General features: G+C 43.5%; 1 protein-coding gene and 1 long non-coding RNA gene across 2 annotated transcripts in view; both read left to right on the top strand.

Moving 5' to 3' along the window:
* LOC109279043 (uncharacterized) overlaps positions 1-4,313 on the top strand; it is a 42,411-nt gene extending 38,098 nt beyond the window's left edge. The window contains exons 3-4 of the long non-coding RNA XR_002085971.2: positions 3,673-3,762; positions 3,951-4,313. This is a non-coding gene — a long non-coding RNA (uncharacterized LOC109279043). The remainder of the gene's footprint in view (positions 1-3,672; positions 3,763-3,950) is intronic.
* A 12,582-nt stretch (positions 4,314-16,895) lies between these two features.
* On the top strand, positions 16,896-17,909 carry LOC128775450 (proline-rich protein 36-like). The gene is made up of 2 exons (XM_053896702.1): positions 16,896-16,980; positions 17,494-17,909. Exons 1-2 carry the CDS (start codon positions 16,896-16,898, stop codon positions 17,907-17,909), a joined length of 501 nt encoding a protein of 166 aa, XP_053752677.1.
* Positions 17,910-19,650: the final 1,741 nt, after the last annotated feature.

The raw sequence follows: 19,650 nt of genomic DNA, 5'->3' as shown, positions 1-19,650 counted from the left end.
TGTTTTAAAATTGGACTGTCATATTTAGGTTGGCTTTAAGTCATTTCAGGAAGATTCTGAAGAGTTTTTTATTTCTACCTTCATCCATTTCTTCATTGACTTTGTGATTTATTTAAAGAACACTGGATTTTTTACACCATTCATCCCCTTATCTAGGACACTGTCTCCAAGTTATAGTCCAATCCAGAAAAACTAAACTAGATGTACTGCCTACATTCAAATTGACTGTGCCTGGTTGTCCTTCCATTTGCTTAAAAAACAAAACAAAGACCACAAGTTTACAATAGCGTTGGTTCTAACTATGGAAAATTCTAATACTTTCATCCCTTCAGATAAACAGAAAAGATGGAACGGATGAACAAGCCATTTAATCTTGAGAGCCCATATTCTAGAATAGGGCTTCTCAGATTATAATGAGCATAGCTGTCACGTGGAGATCTCCTTAAAAAGCAAATCATGATTCAGCAGGTCAGGGTAGGGCCTGAAATTCTGCATTTCTAACAAACGTCCAAGTGATGACAAAACTTTTGATTCATGGACAAAACTTTGAAATGCAAGGATTTAGAATATTTTAAAATACTGATCTGAAAGATACCGTTACTGGGATTGAGCTCGGAAAATACAAAGGTGTACATAGTAAATGAAGCTTCATGTCAGGAGTTAGAACATATTCCAAAGTGAGTTTTCTACGGATGGAAAGTAGAGCAGATTATTTGCCAAATTATCCCTTTGAAAGTGTATCTATTATGTGTGAATATAGAACATTGAAAAGAAAAGTTGATACTCCCAAAACTCGATACAAAACTTTTAATGGACCGCACAGCGACCTCATTTTTGAAGTATATAGCATGTGCTTATTTTGGAGTAGAAATAACTACTGATTATACTAATAAACTGTAGAGAATCTCTACCAACTGATCATTTGTGGTTGTTTTGTTTCCTTGTCACATACCTTCAAGTTTCCCCTCCAAGCAGACTTTTTTCTCGCATAGTTTTTCGGCTCCCTTAAAATTCTTTTTCCCCCAGCATTAGTGAAATATAATTATCAAAAAATTGTGTAAGTTCGAGGCAGTGTGTTGACTTGATAGACATATGTTGCAAAATGACATCATGTCACATCATTACTTTCTTTTTTTGTGTGAAGAGAATGTTTAAGATCTATTCTCTTAGCAAATTTTAAGTTTATAATACAGTAATCCTAACTACAATCATTATTACTAGTTTATTAAGGGATATGGTAAAGGATACAGATGAACAGCCAGATGAAGAGATACATAGGGTGGGATCTGGGACAGTCCCAACTGGAGCTTCTGACCCAGTGGAATGGGGATGCATCATCCTCCCCATGTGAGTATATTTGCCCACCTGGAAGCTCAGCGAGCTCCTGGAATTCTATGGAGGCTTCCTCACATAGGCATGATGGATAACTAAGTTGATTTTCAGCCCCACTCCCCTCCCTGGAGGACAGAGAGGGGAGAGGCTGAACGTTCCAAGCTCCTAACCATGGCTTGGTCTTTCTGGTGACCAGTCCCCATCCAAGAGCCCCGAGGAGGCCACCGAGAGTCACCTCAGTGGAACAAAATATGCTCCTGGTGCAGTAATCAGGAATTGATAAGAGGTTGAGGATGCAAGACAAACGTTAGAAGAGCTTTTAGTGCTCTTTAGTGCTCTTACCACTTTGGAAATTATGAAGATTTTAGAAGCACTGTGCCAAGAACCACAGCAGAGACCAATATGCACATGTTCTGTGATCTCACATAAATTTTTACACTATGTCTTAAGCATTCTCCACACTTCAGTAGATCCATCACAATTTATCCAACTACTTCCTTTTGTTGGCAGTTCAGTAGCTTGTAGTTTTACAAAATGTTATGAAGTTTTTGCAGTATTGAGATATTTTGCAGTGTGTTGGAAATTTCCTTGGCATACTGTTTCAGTTGTGGTGTTGACAGGGCATATTTTCAGAGATGTCTTATATTTGCTAAATGATTGCGTAAGATGCACATTATTTTCACCCTGACGTTTATTGACAATTGACAATTGCACGCTCATCGTGGTTTACTGATTGTCTTCCGAAAAGACTGCACCTGTTTTCACGTCATCCCCAGCAGGTGACACACCACCAGTTTTATGCTCAGATGTCATTTCTACTATGTCCTCCTCTGGTGCCCTAAAGTAGTGCCACCCCAGATTCTCCTTCCCTTCGTTTATGACACTGAAGACTTCTACAATTGCCTTACTTGGTGTGTAATCTCACATGTTATTGGTCTCTCTCATTCAAAGGATAGGCTCCATAATGGCAACCACCTCGCGTGTGGTGCTTCCTGGCTGGCACATTGTAGACACTCATGAGACATTTAATGTGTGAATCCATTTTGCCAAACCAGTGGGGGAAAAACCAATATTCTTGGCCTTTTTAATTTGCCTTTTAAAAAGTTGCTAACGCCATTAGTAATTTACTGTTAGTTGTCAGGTCCCTTTTGTGAACTGTTTAAGTCAATCCAAATGCAAATCTGGCCATGAACATGTAACTTCAGATATACACGCTAGCTGGACCGTAGCTCAGAATGTGGGCTTGTTATCTTCCTGAAACACATGTGCCTGTGTATATTGAAGATATGCATATTACTGAAAGTGACCAGGGATTATGAGGCCACGGATGGATGCAGTGGAAAAGAAGAAAGAAAAGGTTGCACATCCAAATGAGCTTGAAAACATGAGATGACTAATCACTACCACCAGGGGGAGGAAGGGCAGAGGATTTTGTCTCCCAAGATGCCTTTGGGTGTTATGCCCAGAATTCGTGATCCCCAAAGACCACCAGGGAGCCGAGTCCGATGCAAAAGCAAAAGAGCCTTTATTCGAGCTAGCTCGAGCTCAATCCCCTACCTGCGCGGATGCAGCGGTGAGATACTGGGGAGAGAGAGCAAGTTTCAAAAGCACAAAAGTTTTATTGGGGTCTAGGGGCAGTTGGTGAGGTAATGGCTGTGGCCTCAGCCGATTGGCTGGGGAAGGGTCACAGTCCTGTTAGGCACGCAGGTCGCCTGGCGTTACTCAAGGGGAGGAGCCGTGGTCAAGGTGAAGGACACAGAACAAGATGGAGTCTGCCGGCATAGGCCCGCCCTTTCAGGGAATGCCTGCAGACATTTTTGTTTGGGAGGGAAAGGTGCTAGGCCATCTCTTTGGGTAGGGACCAGGGACTCCCCCAGCCCCAACACAGAAACCCTGGTTTAGAATGAGACACAGGCATCAGTATTATTTAAAAGCTTCTTCAGTAACTCACATAATCTGCAACCATGATTGAGAACCTTTGAAATTTTGGAGAATTGGTTCTCAGAGATACATTCGTTGAAGGGTCCTATAAAATCCCTTGAGAGTATTTAAAAAACATGGATTCTTGGAGCGCCTGGGTGACTCAGTCGATTAAGTGTCTGACTCTGGATTTCAGCTCAAATCATGACCTCACAGTTCATGAGTTCGAGCCCTGTGTCAGTCTCTGCATTGACAGCCAGAGCCTGCTTGGCATTCTCCCTCTCTCTCTGCCCCTCCCCTGCTCCCTCTCGCTCTGCTCGTGTTCTCTCTGTCTCTGTCTCAAAATAAACTTAAAAAATAAATACACAAAGATTAAAATATGGATTCTCATTCCCTAATGAACACCCTTCCCGTCCCCAGCCTTTTCACCGGTGGGTCTGAAGTGGGAAGGGAGAATCTACCAGGTCCAGAAGCTGTCCAGCTGAGACCACGGAAACTCTGGAACCACAGGTGAGTGGAGTAATCATCGGCTTAGTGGTGGTGGGGGAGGGGTCTCTCTTGCTCCAAGGTGCATGCTTTTGGGAGAGTCCCTGCTTGATTCTGCCAGAGAGCTGAAGACTCAGTGCTTTCTGCTGTCCCGCGGCGACACCACTTGGTGTTTGAAGTGGGAGGCTCTACTCTGGCCTGTGTGTTTTCAGGACTGCAAGCCTGCTTGCCTGGGTGGGAGCGGAATCTAGACACAGGCGGGATTGAGGCTGCATTTGTGTCTTCACATAAACCCGCCTGCAAGGCCCAGTCAGCGCTGCCACTAAGCAGGAAGCCTCCAGCTCCCTTTCTTGGTCTGCATTGGACACGCTGGAACTAGAAACTTCTGAAAGCCCATGAAAGGTAAGACCACCTTGTTCAAGTTTACCACCCCCCGCCGGCGCTCCAACTAGGATTCAGAAGAAGAGCTAATCCTTTGCGTGACCCTTGCCCCTAGCTACCTCTTCCACATCTTCTGTCCCTCATATAGACTGTATTGAAAGATAGCTTTCAAATATGACTTCAGGCTTCCGGACTCCCCACGGGGTTCTCAGTTGTGCTGTATTTGGTGTGTTATCTGGGTCATCCAAGTGCTTGAGCTCACTTGTAATTTATCAGCAAAGGTGCCTTCCTGCCACCTTCAAAATCACTGGAGCTGGGCGGATTTCAGCAGAGGCTGGCTGCTTGCAGCCTCTTTCTTTCCCCGGGGTTAGGAGCGAAACAACAGCACTTTCATGCGTGCTCATTGTGGTTAATCGATCCTATTAACATTATCTTGGGGGAAATCGATGCTTCAGTCTTGCAGGAGACATGTAAATAAAGTGATAAAAAATAAACCAAGGCCAATTTTTTCCTGATGGGAAAATGCGAGGTGAATTAAGACAATTTATGACCAGCGGGTGGAGGGATATTTTTGAGCTCCCAAGGATTTAGCAGGCAGGAAAAGTGGGGCTTTGTTTGGTAAGAGTGGTGTCAGCTGTGCAGCCTGCTGGGAGGCGGTCCTCACCGCACCTGTGGGGTCTCCTGGTTGGTGGCGGTGTTGCTTGGTCTTTGTGCTTTGATCTAGTTGAAACCAACATTCTTTATTCGGTTTTCTTATCAGTATTATCTTAGTAAATAAAGCTTTGTCCCAAATGACTTACCTAACTGATAAAAGGCATGAGTAACATTAATAAGGTCAAGAACAACCGGTTGCTAGAATCTCCTACATGTCTGTTCATTTATTCCCACCCATAATATTTGGTTGAATACCTACTCTGTATCAGGTATTGTTTCGGGTCTTGGGATACAATCTAACCAAGGCAGACAATTCCATGCCTGTCCTGGAATGTACCCATGAGCTCGGGGGCAGAAGGTAAACAAAAGCCAGATGCTGTCAAATAATGATGAATATATTGAGGAAAGAAGCACAATAAAAGGATAGCAAGGGAAATGTGTACAGTTTACATGGGGGTGGTAAGGGAAAGTCTCTTTGACATGGTGGCTGAGCAGGGACCTGGATCAAGAGCCATCTTTATGGCAAAATATATCCCCAGTAATGATCTCATTTGGGAGGCTACCGAGTACATTGGAAAGAGCCTGATCTTTGAAAGGAATCCTGAGATTATGATCTTGGCTGTGCTTCTAATAATTGTAGGACGTGTGGAAATTAAGTACCTGTCTGTGTATTCTGACTTCCCCAGGTGGAAATGGAAATATTCCAGCGCACCTTTATAAGGCGGTGTTGAGACTTGAATGAGAGTCGAACATTTGAAACTTGGTAGACTAGATTGTTGGAGGCCCTTGGCAAACGTTAGTCCCTTTCTACAATGCTGGGGATGCTGGGTGACGGATAGGAGTGCATGTGGTCATGCACGTGTTTGAGTACCTACTGAGTACTGGGCACCATGAGGAGTACTGCTGAGAAGAAGGCAAGCAAAATATCTGATCCCAAGTGTGTCTTTAGTAGAATATGTTCTATGATACCTTATGAGCCTCCATTTTCCTCATCTGTAAAATAGGAGAGTAATAATAATGCCTACCTCATAAGGTGGACAATAAAATGTTACTATGTGAAAAACATTTGGAGTGGAGTCTCACACATAATAAGTACTGGGAGAGTGTTTCAAAATTAAAAATAAATAGCATCCCGTGTGAATGGTGCTGTCCTATGGAGGAGGTGTGCTAACCTTCCACAGTGTTCCACATACTGTTGGGTGCTCTACACGTGTCACCTCACTGAATCTTCTTAGCAGTACATTTTATAGATGAGGAAAGGGGACGCAGAAGTGGCTAAAGATTTTGCCCAAAGTGACATGCCTGTTAGCGGGGGAACTGGAGGTTTAAACTGGTTTTACTGTGAAACCTCCTGCTGATCGAAATTCTTGCAGAATTGTTACTCAAGCTGAAGAGATGAGTGTAATTGGGTCCTGTCCTGATGGGGTGTAAATGGAGAGATTGAGCTGTCCACAGGGACGGATCTCACCACTTGCTATGTATCCAAACGCAAGATCCCCAGCATTTGGGGAAGCTACCAGCAAAGTTAGCTTTAGTCCCCAGAGCTAACAGTTTTGCTATACTGTTCATAGAATTTAATGCAGGAAACCGTTATTAACTGATTCTATCTACAAAAAGAGCAAAATAATTCTTGGTGTGTTAGAGTGACCAGAAAACATGGTTCTTCCCAAGAAATGCTAAGGATATTCTCTAGGACTGGTAAACTGGAGAGAAAAAAAATTTTAAATAAACTTTTTTGGGGAATAATTTTAGATTTATAGAAAAAAATCGTAAGGATAGTGCAAGCATTCCCACATACCTTTCCTCCAGCTTTCCCTAAAATAGTAACGTTTTACCTAACGGAAGTATATTTATTAAAACTAAGACATTAATACTGATACATTATTACTAACTAAACTACAGACTTGATTTGGATTTTACCAGTTTTTCCACTAACATTCTTTATCGTGGATCCTTTTCAGGATACCAAATTTTATTTAGGAAATGCCTTTAAACTTTAGAAATTTTAACTTCTGTCACTATTTACGTATTGCATTCTGACCATTGGGTAAAAAGATAGTGCATCTAATTACTGGTTTCTTTGACCAGTTTGGAAAGAAGGCCTCTCAGCTTTGAATGGCATGGTCCTTACACAGATTTGTTTCCCAGACTGAAAAAAAGGAACAATCAATCCCTATAGGATAACTTCTAAATTTCTTGAAGAGAGCAAAAGAGTTATAAATTCAATGAGAAAAATCTGCCTGCATTTCCTTTTTTTTTTTTTTATTTGTTGACCTAGTATCTCAAAGATGAAGAATTTACCAGTTGTAATGTGTTAATCTAACTGACCCCTCACAAGACAGATTTCTCTTTTAGTTTTTTTTTTTTTTTAACGTTTATTTATTTTTGAGACAGGGAGAGACAGAGCATGAACAGGGGAGGGTCAGAGAGAGAGGGAGACACAGAATCTGAAACAGGCTCCAGGCTCTGAGCTGTCAGCACAGAGCCCGACGCGGGGCTCGAACTCACGGACTGCGAGATCATGACCTGAGCCGAAGTGGGCCGCTTAACCGACTGAGCCACCCAGGCGCCCCTCTCTTTTAGTTTTAATGCATACCTCTTGAAATTATCCCATTCTGTGTGTGTGTGTGTGTGTGTGTGTGTGTGTGTGTGTATGTGTCTCAAAGTGAGAGTTATTCTAAGGGGGATAAAATAATACTAGAGAGAGCACACAAAAGAAGTCTTTGTAAGTTTCACAATTACTTTTATTACATAATTTCATTGAAATGCTGATTAAATTAAATGCATGCTATGATCCCGGTGCATTTGCATTCAAGCAACAGCTTTTTGGTTTGTTTTTAACAGAGGTCTCACTGACCTTGGAGACGTTAGAAAGATTGCTTTCACATGGGTGAATGGTCAGGCGTATTTCTCCAGTGTATTAGGACGAGAATGGGTTGGTCTCATCAACAATGGGCCTCTCTCTTTAAACTCTTGTGTATTTGTGTCAACAAAATTAATTATGACCATTTTGGCAGAAAAGTAGAACACAAAGCAACTTTTATTCATGCTGAAGCTTCTAGGTGTTTTCTTTGCAGTAAGAAGCTCAAGGGAGAGCTTATCATTTGAGAATTCGTGCAATTTCTTCCTAAGTCATTTTTTACTACTCTCTTATATTCTCAAATGCTGCTTTGGTAGGTATCCATTATAGTTTATCCGAACAAAGAGTTGTTCTTGTCCAGTGGGAACTTGAGGAGTTCTTATCGGCACTAGTAAAGATTATTAAGGTAGACTCATTCTTATAATAACTTTGAAGCAGTTGCTTTGAAAAGTTAAAAAATAAAGGTGTGGAGACTAGTCAAATTGGAAATCATCATCCAAACCACCATGGCTGATGAATTCACTTCCCTTCAGTGAGTTCCCCCATTTGTTACAGGTGATACTCTGTATCAGCATGGAGACCCTTGGCTGTAGCATCTGAAAGTTAATATATCTTTGAGGATTATCTCTCTTTATTGCCCATCTATACCTGTGACACCAGCTGAGTTGCACATTCTTCATGCCCCCTACATGCCTAACAGTCCCCTACCTCTTCAGCTTTATTCCTGCATTCCCACAACATCCAATGCTTTTCCTTCTGTCTCTGCACGTAAGGTTGGTCCTGTCCTCCAGGAGTCCATTAAGATACTTTCCTTAATCCCCCCACCGCCATTCACCCCTCCCTAAGTAGAAGAGTTGATGATACAGACATGCATTCTCAGTAGGAGCAATATTATCCCAAGGTAGCAAAACTTGGTTTGTGGTTGGAGGGAAGTATAAAAATCTTAGTCTTTTTTTTAAAGTTTATTTATTTTGAGAGAGAGAGAGAGAGAGAGAGAGAGAGAGTAGGGAGGGGCAGAGAGAGAGGGAGAAAGAATCCCAAGCAGGCTCTGCATGGTCAGCACAGAGCCCAACACAGGGATTGATCTCACAAACCATGACATCATGATCTGAGCTGAAATCAAGAGCCAGACGCTGGGGCGCCTGGGTGGCTCAGTCGGTTGGGCATCCAACTTCAGCTCAGGTCACGATCTCGCGGTCCATGAGTTCAAGCCCCGCGTCAGGCTCTGGGCTGATGGCTCAGAGCCTGGAGCCTGCTTCCGATTCTGTGTCTCCCTCTCTCTCTGCCCCTCCCCCGTTCATGCTCTGTCTCTCTCTGTCTCAAAAATAAATAAAACATTAAAAAAAAAAAAGAGCCAGACGCTAAGCCAACGGAGTTACCAGGTGCCCCCCAAATCTTACTCTTTGTATATATAAAATACAGTTAGGCACATGATACATGAACAGGTATTTAGTGTATCTGTCCACCAAGATTTTATGAGGGAGGCAATTAGGAAACACATGCCTAAAAAGGCTCTGAGAGGAACAACAATGCAAAAAAAGTTGGGAAACACTGATAGAGACTACTCTTTGAGTATTCAAGGTGTGCGGTAGCCAGATTCATCTCCCTGGCAGCTGTGCCCTCTTGGTGTCCTGAGGTACATAAGACGAGAAGCGGAGAAGACGTAATGTTGGCCACTCTCTTGGAATCGGGCAGGGTCTAACTGACCATCTTCCCTTCATCATGGCAGAAGGAACTGATTTTTGAGAGCTTTTGCTGCCCGTGTGTACAGTACAAAACCATCAGTAAATTTCTCATTGTGTTTAAGATTCCACGTTCACAAAATTTTGTTGTTATTTGTTTGTCTTTATGGACACATCAAACAAAATGGAAAAATAGAGACGTTCTGCCACAATTGTGGGGGAGCAGCCAAAGGAGCAACAAGAAATGATAGAAAAACTGTCCTGTAAATGTGAGAACCACAAGGTGGAGTGGGAGAGAGACCTTGTCTGCCTGGAGAGTCACATCTGTGCCCACTGTCCCTGAGCCACCTCCCTCAAGGGCTGGGAAGAAATGAAATAGTCACTTTCTCAGCCATTCTTTCAGCCAGAAGTATCCAGGTGACAAATACAATAGAAAGTTGCTGGTGGTGAGGATGGAAGTTCTGGGGACATTTTTCACTATTTTAGCACAAGAAACAGGTGCGCTTGTCTCTTTTCCATTTCTTCTGTCTTGGAATGCAAAGATAATGTCATGATCTGGCAGCCACCTTCTAATCATGAGACAGCAAACGCAAGGACAAAACCCAGTGTGCCGTGAATGACAGAAAGGGAAGAAAGGAGAGACTGAGTCTCTGGTGACCTCACTGAATCGCTAAACCAGTGACAGCAACTTCCCTGTCATTCCATGGAATAATACATGTCTGTACTGGCTAAGTCACACTTAGTTGGATTTTCTATTTATTACTTGGAGCCAACTGCCTTCCTGATAGAGGACATAATGTCAGACGATGAAAGAGACAGAAACATTTCCTGTCCTGCCCTCTAACTCCAAGTGAATATTAATCCTCCAAGTATTTCTGTATCATCAACCTTAGCTCATTAATATTCCCTGACAAGGAGCGCATCCTTGTTTGTGGTTATTATGTTGCTTACTTTTCAGAATGATTCGGAAGCTCTGGAAGGGGGAAAGTCAAGGCTTTACAAGAAAGTTTCTGGTCATCTTGCCGACTGATCCTGCTTTTGTTTGGGTTCTGCAAACTTAGCATCTAGGTGTCCCCCAGCCTCTGAGACAACTACCCTACCACCCCTGGTCCAGCCCCATAGGAAAGAGAAACCAACTTTGCTCCCTCTCCGTCCCCTCCTCCATATTCTGTGCTCACTTCTCAATTCAAAAAAACCTTACAGGGAAAACTCAACACAGAATGAAGATAGTCTTTTGCAGTGTTACACAGAGCAATTAAATTCTCTTGATCTCAGATTAACACCCGGCCACTCCAGGAAGGTTTTGCCTTCGCATAATCCAACGTTTCACTGAAGGGCCAATTTTTCTCCTCCACTCTTATAGAAGAGCTATATATGACCACTAATAGAAAACCTGCTGGTAGTGTTAAAATAGCTTTTTGTCCCCGCTTTGTAAATAAATATTTCACAACTACTGAGATTTAGTCTCTGTTACTGTACTTGAGCACATATTGATGTCTTTATTATTAATGTGGCTTGTTTAATGGCTTCATTGATGAGAAGATTATGAAGACTTTAAGGTCATCTTTTTTTGTTGTAAGAAAACTAAAGAAAACAAAAAGGCGGGGCACCTGGGTGGCTCAGTTGATTAGGCTTCTGACTCTAGGTTTCAGCTCAGGTCATTATGGGGCTCTGTGCTGGTGGTACAGAGCCTGCTGGGTACTCTCCCCCCAACCCCCATTCTCGCTCGCTCTCTGCCCCTCCCCCACTCATGCTTGCTTTCTTTCTCTCTTTCAAAAATAAATAAACATTTAAAAAAAAGAAAACAAAAAGGAGAAAGATAAAAATTAACTATAATACTGTCAACTACAGATGATGTTTTGGGGCAATATTTGTTTTTATACATATAATTGCATGTATATGAATTTATATTTATAGGAATGGAAAAATTCTACATACACATATGTATACTATATATGTGTAAGGATTCCAGTCTGATAACCACAATTTTCTTTAATACATGTTGTCTACATTTTCCCATTTCACTCCATATTCTTTGACAACATTTTTTAAACGATGACATAGGATTTTTATGGAAACGTAATTTGTATTTTTAAAAAGCTCAATTGTTAGACATTAAATTTTCTTCTATTTTCATTAATACAAATATTGCTATCAGCAATACTTTGGTGCATAGCTCTTTGGGCATGCTTTAGGGTCATTTTAAAAAAATTGGCTAGGATTTCGTAGCTAATTGAAACTTGGTATTAATCAGAATAAAGTATTTTATTCTATATTCAGCCGTATCAGTAGAATGTTATTCTGTCTAATGTAATGTCACTCTTTATTGAGGCTATCAATCCAGTTCTAGACTACCAGAATGTCAGTATTTCTGTGTTCTTGAGTTTCTGAACTTTCAGACTCCTTCAGGTAAAACTAGTCTTTGTTCAGTATACTTGGATGATCATTTAATACTTAACCAACGAAGAGACCCCATTGCCAGATGACGAAGTAACTGAGTTTCTGGTCAGATTTCCTGATTTGGTACATTTAAATGATGGGGGTTTCATTTTCCAGGCAGTTTGAGCAGCAAGACTATCAGTGCACGAAGAGATGCATTTCTGCGTTAATGTTATTTTATGTCTATTAGGCAGTAATGAGTTTTTTATAATTGGCTTATAACTCATTTCACATTCATCAAGTTATTAATGAGAGAGCGAATTCTGGATTTGGTGGCAAAAGAGTAATGGTATTACATGTAGCAGCAGACCCAGACCCAGAGAGGAAAACTTCGGGTTGAGTCAGTTTTTCGTAAGCAGTGCTACTCCTTATGTTGTTCAAACCGGGACCCAGAATCATACTTAGATTTTTAATCATTCTTTATAATTATAATAAAAATCTACTATCATTATGGAAAACTTAAAAATACAAAAAAATAATAAAGGCAGGAAATAAAAACTATAATCTCGGGTAATTCATACAGTGCATTTCCTTCAAGTCATTTGTCATTTACCTACTTAAGTCATTTACCTACTTAAGTTTAAAGTCATACATGGTATTTCTTATTCGTCATTATAACCACTGCCCTGTTTCATTACAAACTCTTCAAAAAAACCATTTTATCATCTGTGTAATATCCTCGTGATAAATGTGCCATAAGTTAATCAAGTTTGAGAGACAGACATTTTGAAAAAAGACTTCACTGCTAGGAATAATTCTGAGATAAGTGTCCTTGAACTTCTTTGTCAAAATATTGAACTTATTCTCTAGGGTAGATTTCCTAAAGTGAAATTACCAGATCAGAGAGTAAGAATTTTAATAAGCTTTCTGTAACAAATTGCCAAATTGCTTTCTAAAAAGAAATTCACACTCCCACCACCAGGATATGAGAGTACCTGTATTAACATACCCAAGTCAGCAATGCTTTTTTTTTTTTTTGCTTTTTTCCAATTTTGAGTAATTTAATACTCAAAACATTTTTATTAGTGTTGTTAGTAAACATTTCCATAGGTTTCATTGTATGTGTTTCTTCTATCAAATATAGATTCCTGTCTTTCTGAGAACAAAAATTTCACTGTAGTCGGGGGGCGGGGGTGGGGGGGGGCGGAGAAAATGCTTGCTTATGGATCATTGAAATGGACTTAAGTATGAATTATACACATACTCTACTATATAAACAATTCCAGTACCATTTATTTAAGATTGGTACAGAATTTGAATACCAAAAAAGAAAACCCAACTGTTCTGAAGGAAATTACAGAAAAAAATTTTTAGTGGATTTTGAAAAGAAGACCTTAGCAATCAAAACTCAGACACTTTAAAGAAAAAAGTGAGTAAATTTGGCTACAGATTCAAAATTGCATCCCAAGTGAAAATACATCCCTGATCGTGCAGAGCAGGGTTATCCTTATGACTTTTGCAGAATCCAAATGCAAACCCTCTCTTGCCACAACAGACCATGAACTTGCTCACTTCGCAGCTAGAGTACAGTCAGCTGCAAGGCCTCTCTGGAACCTTTGTTCCTGCTCCCTGAAGTCCTCATAGGCCAGCTTCTTCAGTCTTGATGCTCCAGGTATATGGCTTCCATTTCCAAAGTCATTGCACGGTCCAAGATGGCTGCTTCAGCCACAGCCATCTCATCTGTGTTCCAGAAGCAAGGAGGATGGGGGGACGAATAAGAAGAGGATAAAGGGTATGATCTGGTTGTTTTTAAGGAAGATGCCCCATGAAATTTCCCCATGCATGTTACTGGATAGAAATTACAAACCACACTCAGTGCTGAGCTCACTTAGAATTTGTGGGTCCTCTCACTTGGAAAGAATGGGAGAATAGATATGGGGAGGATAACCAGCTATCTCCCTGGATGTAATCAATATTTTTATTAGTGTCAGTGCATTTATATTTCCTGGTAGGCAGGACTGAGGTAGTTCATGAACTTCAAAATATATTAATATTAAAGCTAATTCTATCTACAGTAAGCTGAATTATGGACAATAATATGATTTAATCTAATATTTTAAGGTTAATAGAAGATAACTGAAACATGGGGTGCTCTGAGTGAAAATTCGGTTCATTACAGCATGACACAGTGTTGCAGCACATTCTGCAAACATGCAGAGCCTTCCGGGCACCCCTGCAGCAGAACCCTCTACTCGCCTGCACCCCGAGAGGGTTTTCTCTGGCCACATTGTGAGACTTCACATAAGGAACTAAAAATCTCCTACAAATTTCAAATGATTTGTTGGAAAAGTTTGTGAACATTTTACAAATCCTCTCGAAATTCTTGGAAGGCTCCTAGAGCAACTTTCCCCAAAGCCCCAGAAACAGCTCTTGCCCAGACTGGTTTGGTTATTTGTTGACTTACCTGATGATTTCATTTCATCCACATTACTGGCCACCCACGTCATCAAAACTGGCCATGCTGAGAGCTTTACCAAATAACCCAGTAAGAATTTTTGTTTACCTGTCCTGCCATCATTTGTCACCTTAGGATACAACACAGCCACTAACAAGAACCCAGAGTCACTGTTGGAGTTATGCATTTGGTCATTCAATCCCGTAGGCCATTTTTCCCTTGGGGAATTGGACATTTCCTGGCCTGAGGCCTTTGCTTTGTAATGCCTGAAGTTCCAAAACCTCCCACAAAAGACCACCAGAGTCGTAAGTCAAAGCCAAGCGGCAAGGGTCGTTTATTGCAGGTTCGAACCTGGTCCTCTGCGCACTCGTCGCCGGTGACACAAGAGGCCACGAATAGGGTTGGTATAGCGTTTTTATAGACAGAGACAAATAGCACAGGGGAGGTTTTTTACTTGTGGCGGGAGGAAGAAAGGGGGAAGGGGGTAGGTGAGGAATGTGCTAAGCAGGCAGGTTTACAGAAGCGAGAAATGCCGGTTAGTTTGTATACAATCACTCATTCCATTACATATCAGACTACATTTAGGAAGTTTTACAGCCCATTCTACAGTGGGTTACAATCAGGAAAGGTCTCACAATGCTCGTAGCAAACAGCAAGCAAAACAAACTTCTCAGCAATTGTATTTCTTATCAAAGATCCATAATAAGCAGAAAAGAGAACCTAGCTTTAAACTAAGGTGGGGCTGTCATTTGGATTCAAAGCTGTTCCTTTCAGCTTCCATGTGTAGGGCTCCCCAGGCAGCCTCCACTTAATCAATTAGGGACAAATGGCTTCAGTTAAAGTTGCCAAACCTTTCTTCTCCCTCTCCATGTTTTTTTTTAATGTTTATTTATTTTTGAGAGAGAGAGAGAGAGACAGCATGAGTAGAGGAGAGGCAGAGAAAGAGGGAGACACAGAATCTGAAGCAGGTTCCAGACTCTGAGCTGTCAGCACAGAGCCCGACATGGGGCTCGAACCCATGAACTGTGAGATCATGACCTGAGCCGCAGTTGGACACTTAACCGATTGAGCCATCCAGGCGCCCCTTCCTCTCAGTATTTTTTAATAACATCATGGCCTTTCTTTTTCTTTTTTTAAGTTTATTTATTTTGAAGCAGGTTGCAGACTCTGAGCTGTCAGCACAGAGCCCGACATGGGGCTCGAACCCATGAACTGTGAGATCATGACCTGAGCCGCAGTTGGACACTTAACCGATTGAGCCATCCAGGCGCCCCTTCCTCTCAGTATTTTTTAATAACATCATGGCCTTTCTTTTTCTTTTTTTAAGTTTATTTATTTTGAGGGGGAAAGTGAAAGGAACAGCTTTGAATCCAAATGACAGCCCCGCCTTAGTTTAAAGCTAGGTTCTCTTTTCTGCTTATTATGGATCTTTGATAAGAAATACAATTGCTGAGAAGTCTGTTTTGCTTGCTGTTTGCTATGAGCATTGTGAGACCTTTCCTGATTGTAACCTGCTGTAGAATGGGCTGTAAAACTTCCTAAATGTAGTCTGATATGTAATGGAATGAGTGATTGTATACAAACTAACCGGCATTTCTCGCTTCTGTAAACCTGCTTGCTTAGCACATTCCTCACCTACCCCCTTCCCCCTTTCTTCCTCCCGCCACAAGTAAAAAAAAACCTCCCCTGTGCTATTTGTCTCTGTCTATAAAAACGCTATACCAACCCTATTCGTGGCCTCTTGTGTCACCGGTGACGAGTGCGCAGAGGACCAGGTTCGAACCTGCAATAAACGACCCTTGCCGCTTGGCTTTGACTTACGACTCTGGTGGTCTTTTGTGGGAGGTTTTGGAACTTCAGGCATTACATTTGGAGGTCCCACCGAGATCTCCCCCGAGCCCACCAGACTTCTGGTCAACGGGTCGTATTTGATTCCGATCGGTAAGTAAGCCGGCTCTAACGTTCTTCCTTTTCTCTCTGATCTGTGTTTCTTCTCTGGAGAACCGGTTCTGTCTGGAAGCTGGTGTGACCCTGGCGGACGCGCTATAGGGCACCCCGCCGGGGTCAGTTGGAGACGTCCACTGACATCTGGGGGCCTTCTTGGCCCATCTGGGGGCCTTCTTGGCCCATCTGGGGACCTTCTTGGCCCATCTGGGGGCCTTCTTGGTCCATCTGGGGACCTTCTTGGTCCATCTGGGGGCCTTCTTGGCCCATCTGGGGGCCTTCTTGGCCCATCTGGGGACCTTCTTGGTCCATCAGGGGACCTTCCTGGTCCATTGGGGGGCCTTTTTGGCCCATCAGGATTCTTTTCTGTGGGCTGCTTATGCCCAACGCGCCTGCGAACTAAATACTTTCATTTTCTCTATGAACTTCCAGAGTGCTAAGAAATATCTCTAGGCGTCTAAAAGAAAAAAAAAAACAAAAAAACCATCTAGGCATGCCAATTGTTACCCGTATTTTGATGTGATGTGTGTCTGTGTGTCTGTCTGTTAAATCGACTGGAATGATTGTTGGGAGTCAGGGGCATGCGCCTGACTTACCCTATGTGTAGTCCCACGGCATAAGCTACGGGATTCGAGTGGGCTCTAACCCGATTTCCGCGGTGATCCTCATACGGCTTAAGGCGGTCAAAATTTATTTTGATCCAAGCAGGGGGTTTATACCTGCCCGCCCATGCTAAGAGGCACCTAAGTTCCCGCGAGGGACGCGGACGGGCGAGTACGCGAATGCTTCTATGTCAGTCTAAATGTATTGTCACCCCTGGGCCCTTGTAATAACCGCCGTCCTAGCCATAACCCTTTCTGTTGGGCTGGCCGAGACGGCCCCAGAAAGTTGAAACCACTGTCAGAGATTCTTGTTGGCTCTTGTTTTTCTTTCGTGCGTCGGATGTTTTATTGGAATTAAGTGTTTTTTCGGCTGATCAGAATTAATTATTCCATCCTTTGTTCCTCTTTCCTCCTTCCTCAGCTGCCTGCGGCTTTCCCTCCCGCCCCTCCCCCCGGGGCCCAGCCAGGCCGCCAGGGGTCTCACCCTCGGAGGTCGCCTGTGTGAACTCCATCGCTGATTTCAGCCGCTTCAGGGCCCCCTCCGTGCCGCCCCCTTCTCTTCTCCTCTTCCTCAGAATCATAACATGGGCCAAACGCAGAGCACCCCTCTCTCCCTCCTTCTCGCCAACTTCAGGGACGTAAAAGCTAGAGGACACAACTTAAGCCTAGACATTCGCAAAAGGAAGTTGATCACCTATTGCCGCTCTGCATGGCCCACCTTTGGGGTCAATTGGCCTACAGAGGGAACCTTCTGCCTCCCTGTGGTCCTTAAAGTAAAATAAAAAATTTTCCTACCAGGGAAAGAAGGTCACTCGGATCAGATTCCCTATATTCTGGTGTGGCAAGATTTAGTAGAAAACCCACCTCCTTGGATGGCCTCTTCCTTAATAGCAGAGTCATGCCAAATCCTAGCGGCTAAACCTATCAACCCTCCCAAGCCGCCAACTCCAACTGCACCCCCTGTTCTCCCCGACAACCAAGATTTACTTTCCCTTGACCCTCCCCCTTACCAGATTCCTCCTCTTATTCCGAAAGCTGCCCCTATCCCTGCTGCGCCGGCAGAGCCTCCCGTAGCCCAGCCCATAGGAGAACTAGAGAATAGGGAGGCTCAACCCGCGCCCAAGCCTAGTGGGGGCAAAGTCCAAGGGCTGCCGGACATACCCGTAGGCGGGCCCCACATGAGCCAGGACTCCGCCTTCCTGACTCCACCATAGCTTTACCCTTACGGGAAAAAGGGCCTCCCGATGAGACGGGGAACCCCCGACTTCAATACTGGCCCTTCTCTACCAGTGACCTATATAACTGGAAAACCCAGAATGCCCGATTTTCTGACAACCTAAAGATTTAATAAGTCTCTTAGACAGCGTTATGTTTACCCACCAACCCACCTGGGATGATTGTCAGCAGCTCCTCCGAATCCTGTTCACCACTGAGGAGCGAGAAAGAATTCAATTGGAAGCAAGAAAGCTGGTTCCTGGAGATGACGGCCAACCCACTGCTAACCTTGATCTCATTAATGCAGCTTTTCCCTTGACCCGACCCCCACAGGATGGCTGGGACTACAACACGGCAGAAGGTAGGGGACGGCTACGCATTTATCGCCAGACTCTAGTGGCGGGTCTCCGGGCTGCTGCACGCAAGCCCACTAATTTGGCAAAAGTGTATTCAGTGATACAAGGTAAGACAGAGAGCCCTCCCGCTTATTTAGAAAGATTAATGGAAACCTTCAGACAGTATACCCCCATGAACCCCGAGGCCCCCGAAAATCAAGCTGCTGTTGTAATGGCCTTTGTAAATCAGGCAGCCACTGATATTAAAAAGAAACTCCAGAAACTAGAGGACCTGGAGGGAAAACAGATTCAGGACTTACTCTGCATTGCCCAGCGCGTCCTTAATAATAGAGAGACTCCAGAGGACAGGCAACTTAAAGCCACCGAGAAAATGACCAAAGTCCTGGCCGCTGTTGTCCAAAAGCCCCTGGATAAACAAAAGCCCCTAGATAAAGACCAATGTGCCTATTGCAAAGAAAAAGGCCATTGGGCCCGAGAATGCCCTAGAAAGAAAAGCATGGATGAAAACCGGGGGTTGGCTAAACATCGCCCAGCTCTATTCATAGAACTGAAACCGGGGGCAGATCCAGTTCGGGTCCGACAATACCCAATGTCAATGGAGGCCAGAAATGGCATCACGCCACATATCCGTTGCCCCCTAGACTTAGGCATCTTGCGTCCCTGCCATTCAGCCTGGAACACCCCCCTGCTGCCTGTACGAAAACCTAACAGTGCGGACTATCGTCTGGTACAAGATCTGAGAGAAGTTAACCGCCGAGTCATGGACATACACCCAACAGTACCCAACCCCTATACCCTCCTAAGTGCCCTCAGCCCAGAAAGACAATGGTATACTGTCCTTGATTTAAAAGATGCTTTTTTCAGCCTGCCTCTGGCCCCCAAAAGTCAAGAGCTCTTCGCCTTCGAGTGGTCCAATCCTGAGAGAGGCATAAATGGGCAACTCACCTGGACCCGGCTCCCCCAAGGATTTAAAAACTCACCCACCTTGTTCGATGAGGCACTTCACGAGGATCTGGGTGAGTACCGGAATCAAAACCCCAAAGTGACTCTCTTGCAGTACGTTGACGATCTTTTAATTGCCGCTGAGACTGCTGAAGCTTGCTTGCAAGGCACCAAAAATCTCCTCCGGACACTTGGTGCCCTGGGGTACCGGGCTTCAGCAAAAGAAAGCCCAAATTTGCAGATCCGAGGTAACCTACTTGGGGTATCTGTTAAGAGAAGGCCAACGATGGCTCACTGATGCACGGAAGGAAACCGTCCTCCGCATCCCCCGACCCACAACGCGAAGGCAGACCCGGACTTGGATACCCCCCTCCATGACTGCGCTGAGATATTGGCACAGGTTCATGGAGTTCGGGAAGATTTACAGGATCACCCGCTGCCA

This window comes from Panthera pardus, unplaced genomic scaffold, assembly GCF_024362965.1.
Source record: "Panthera pardus isolate Hobbes unplaced genomic scaffold, ASM2436296v1 HiC_scaffold_8, whole genome shotgun sequence".
Lineage (NCBI taxonomy): Eukaryota > Metazoa > Chordata > Mammalia > Carnivora > Felidae > Panthera > Panthera pardus.
This window is presented reverse-complemented; position numbering and strand designations above follow the sequence as displayed.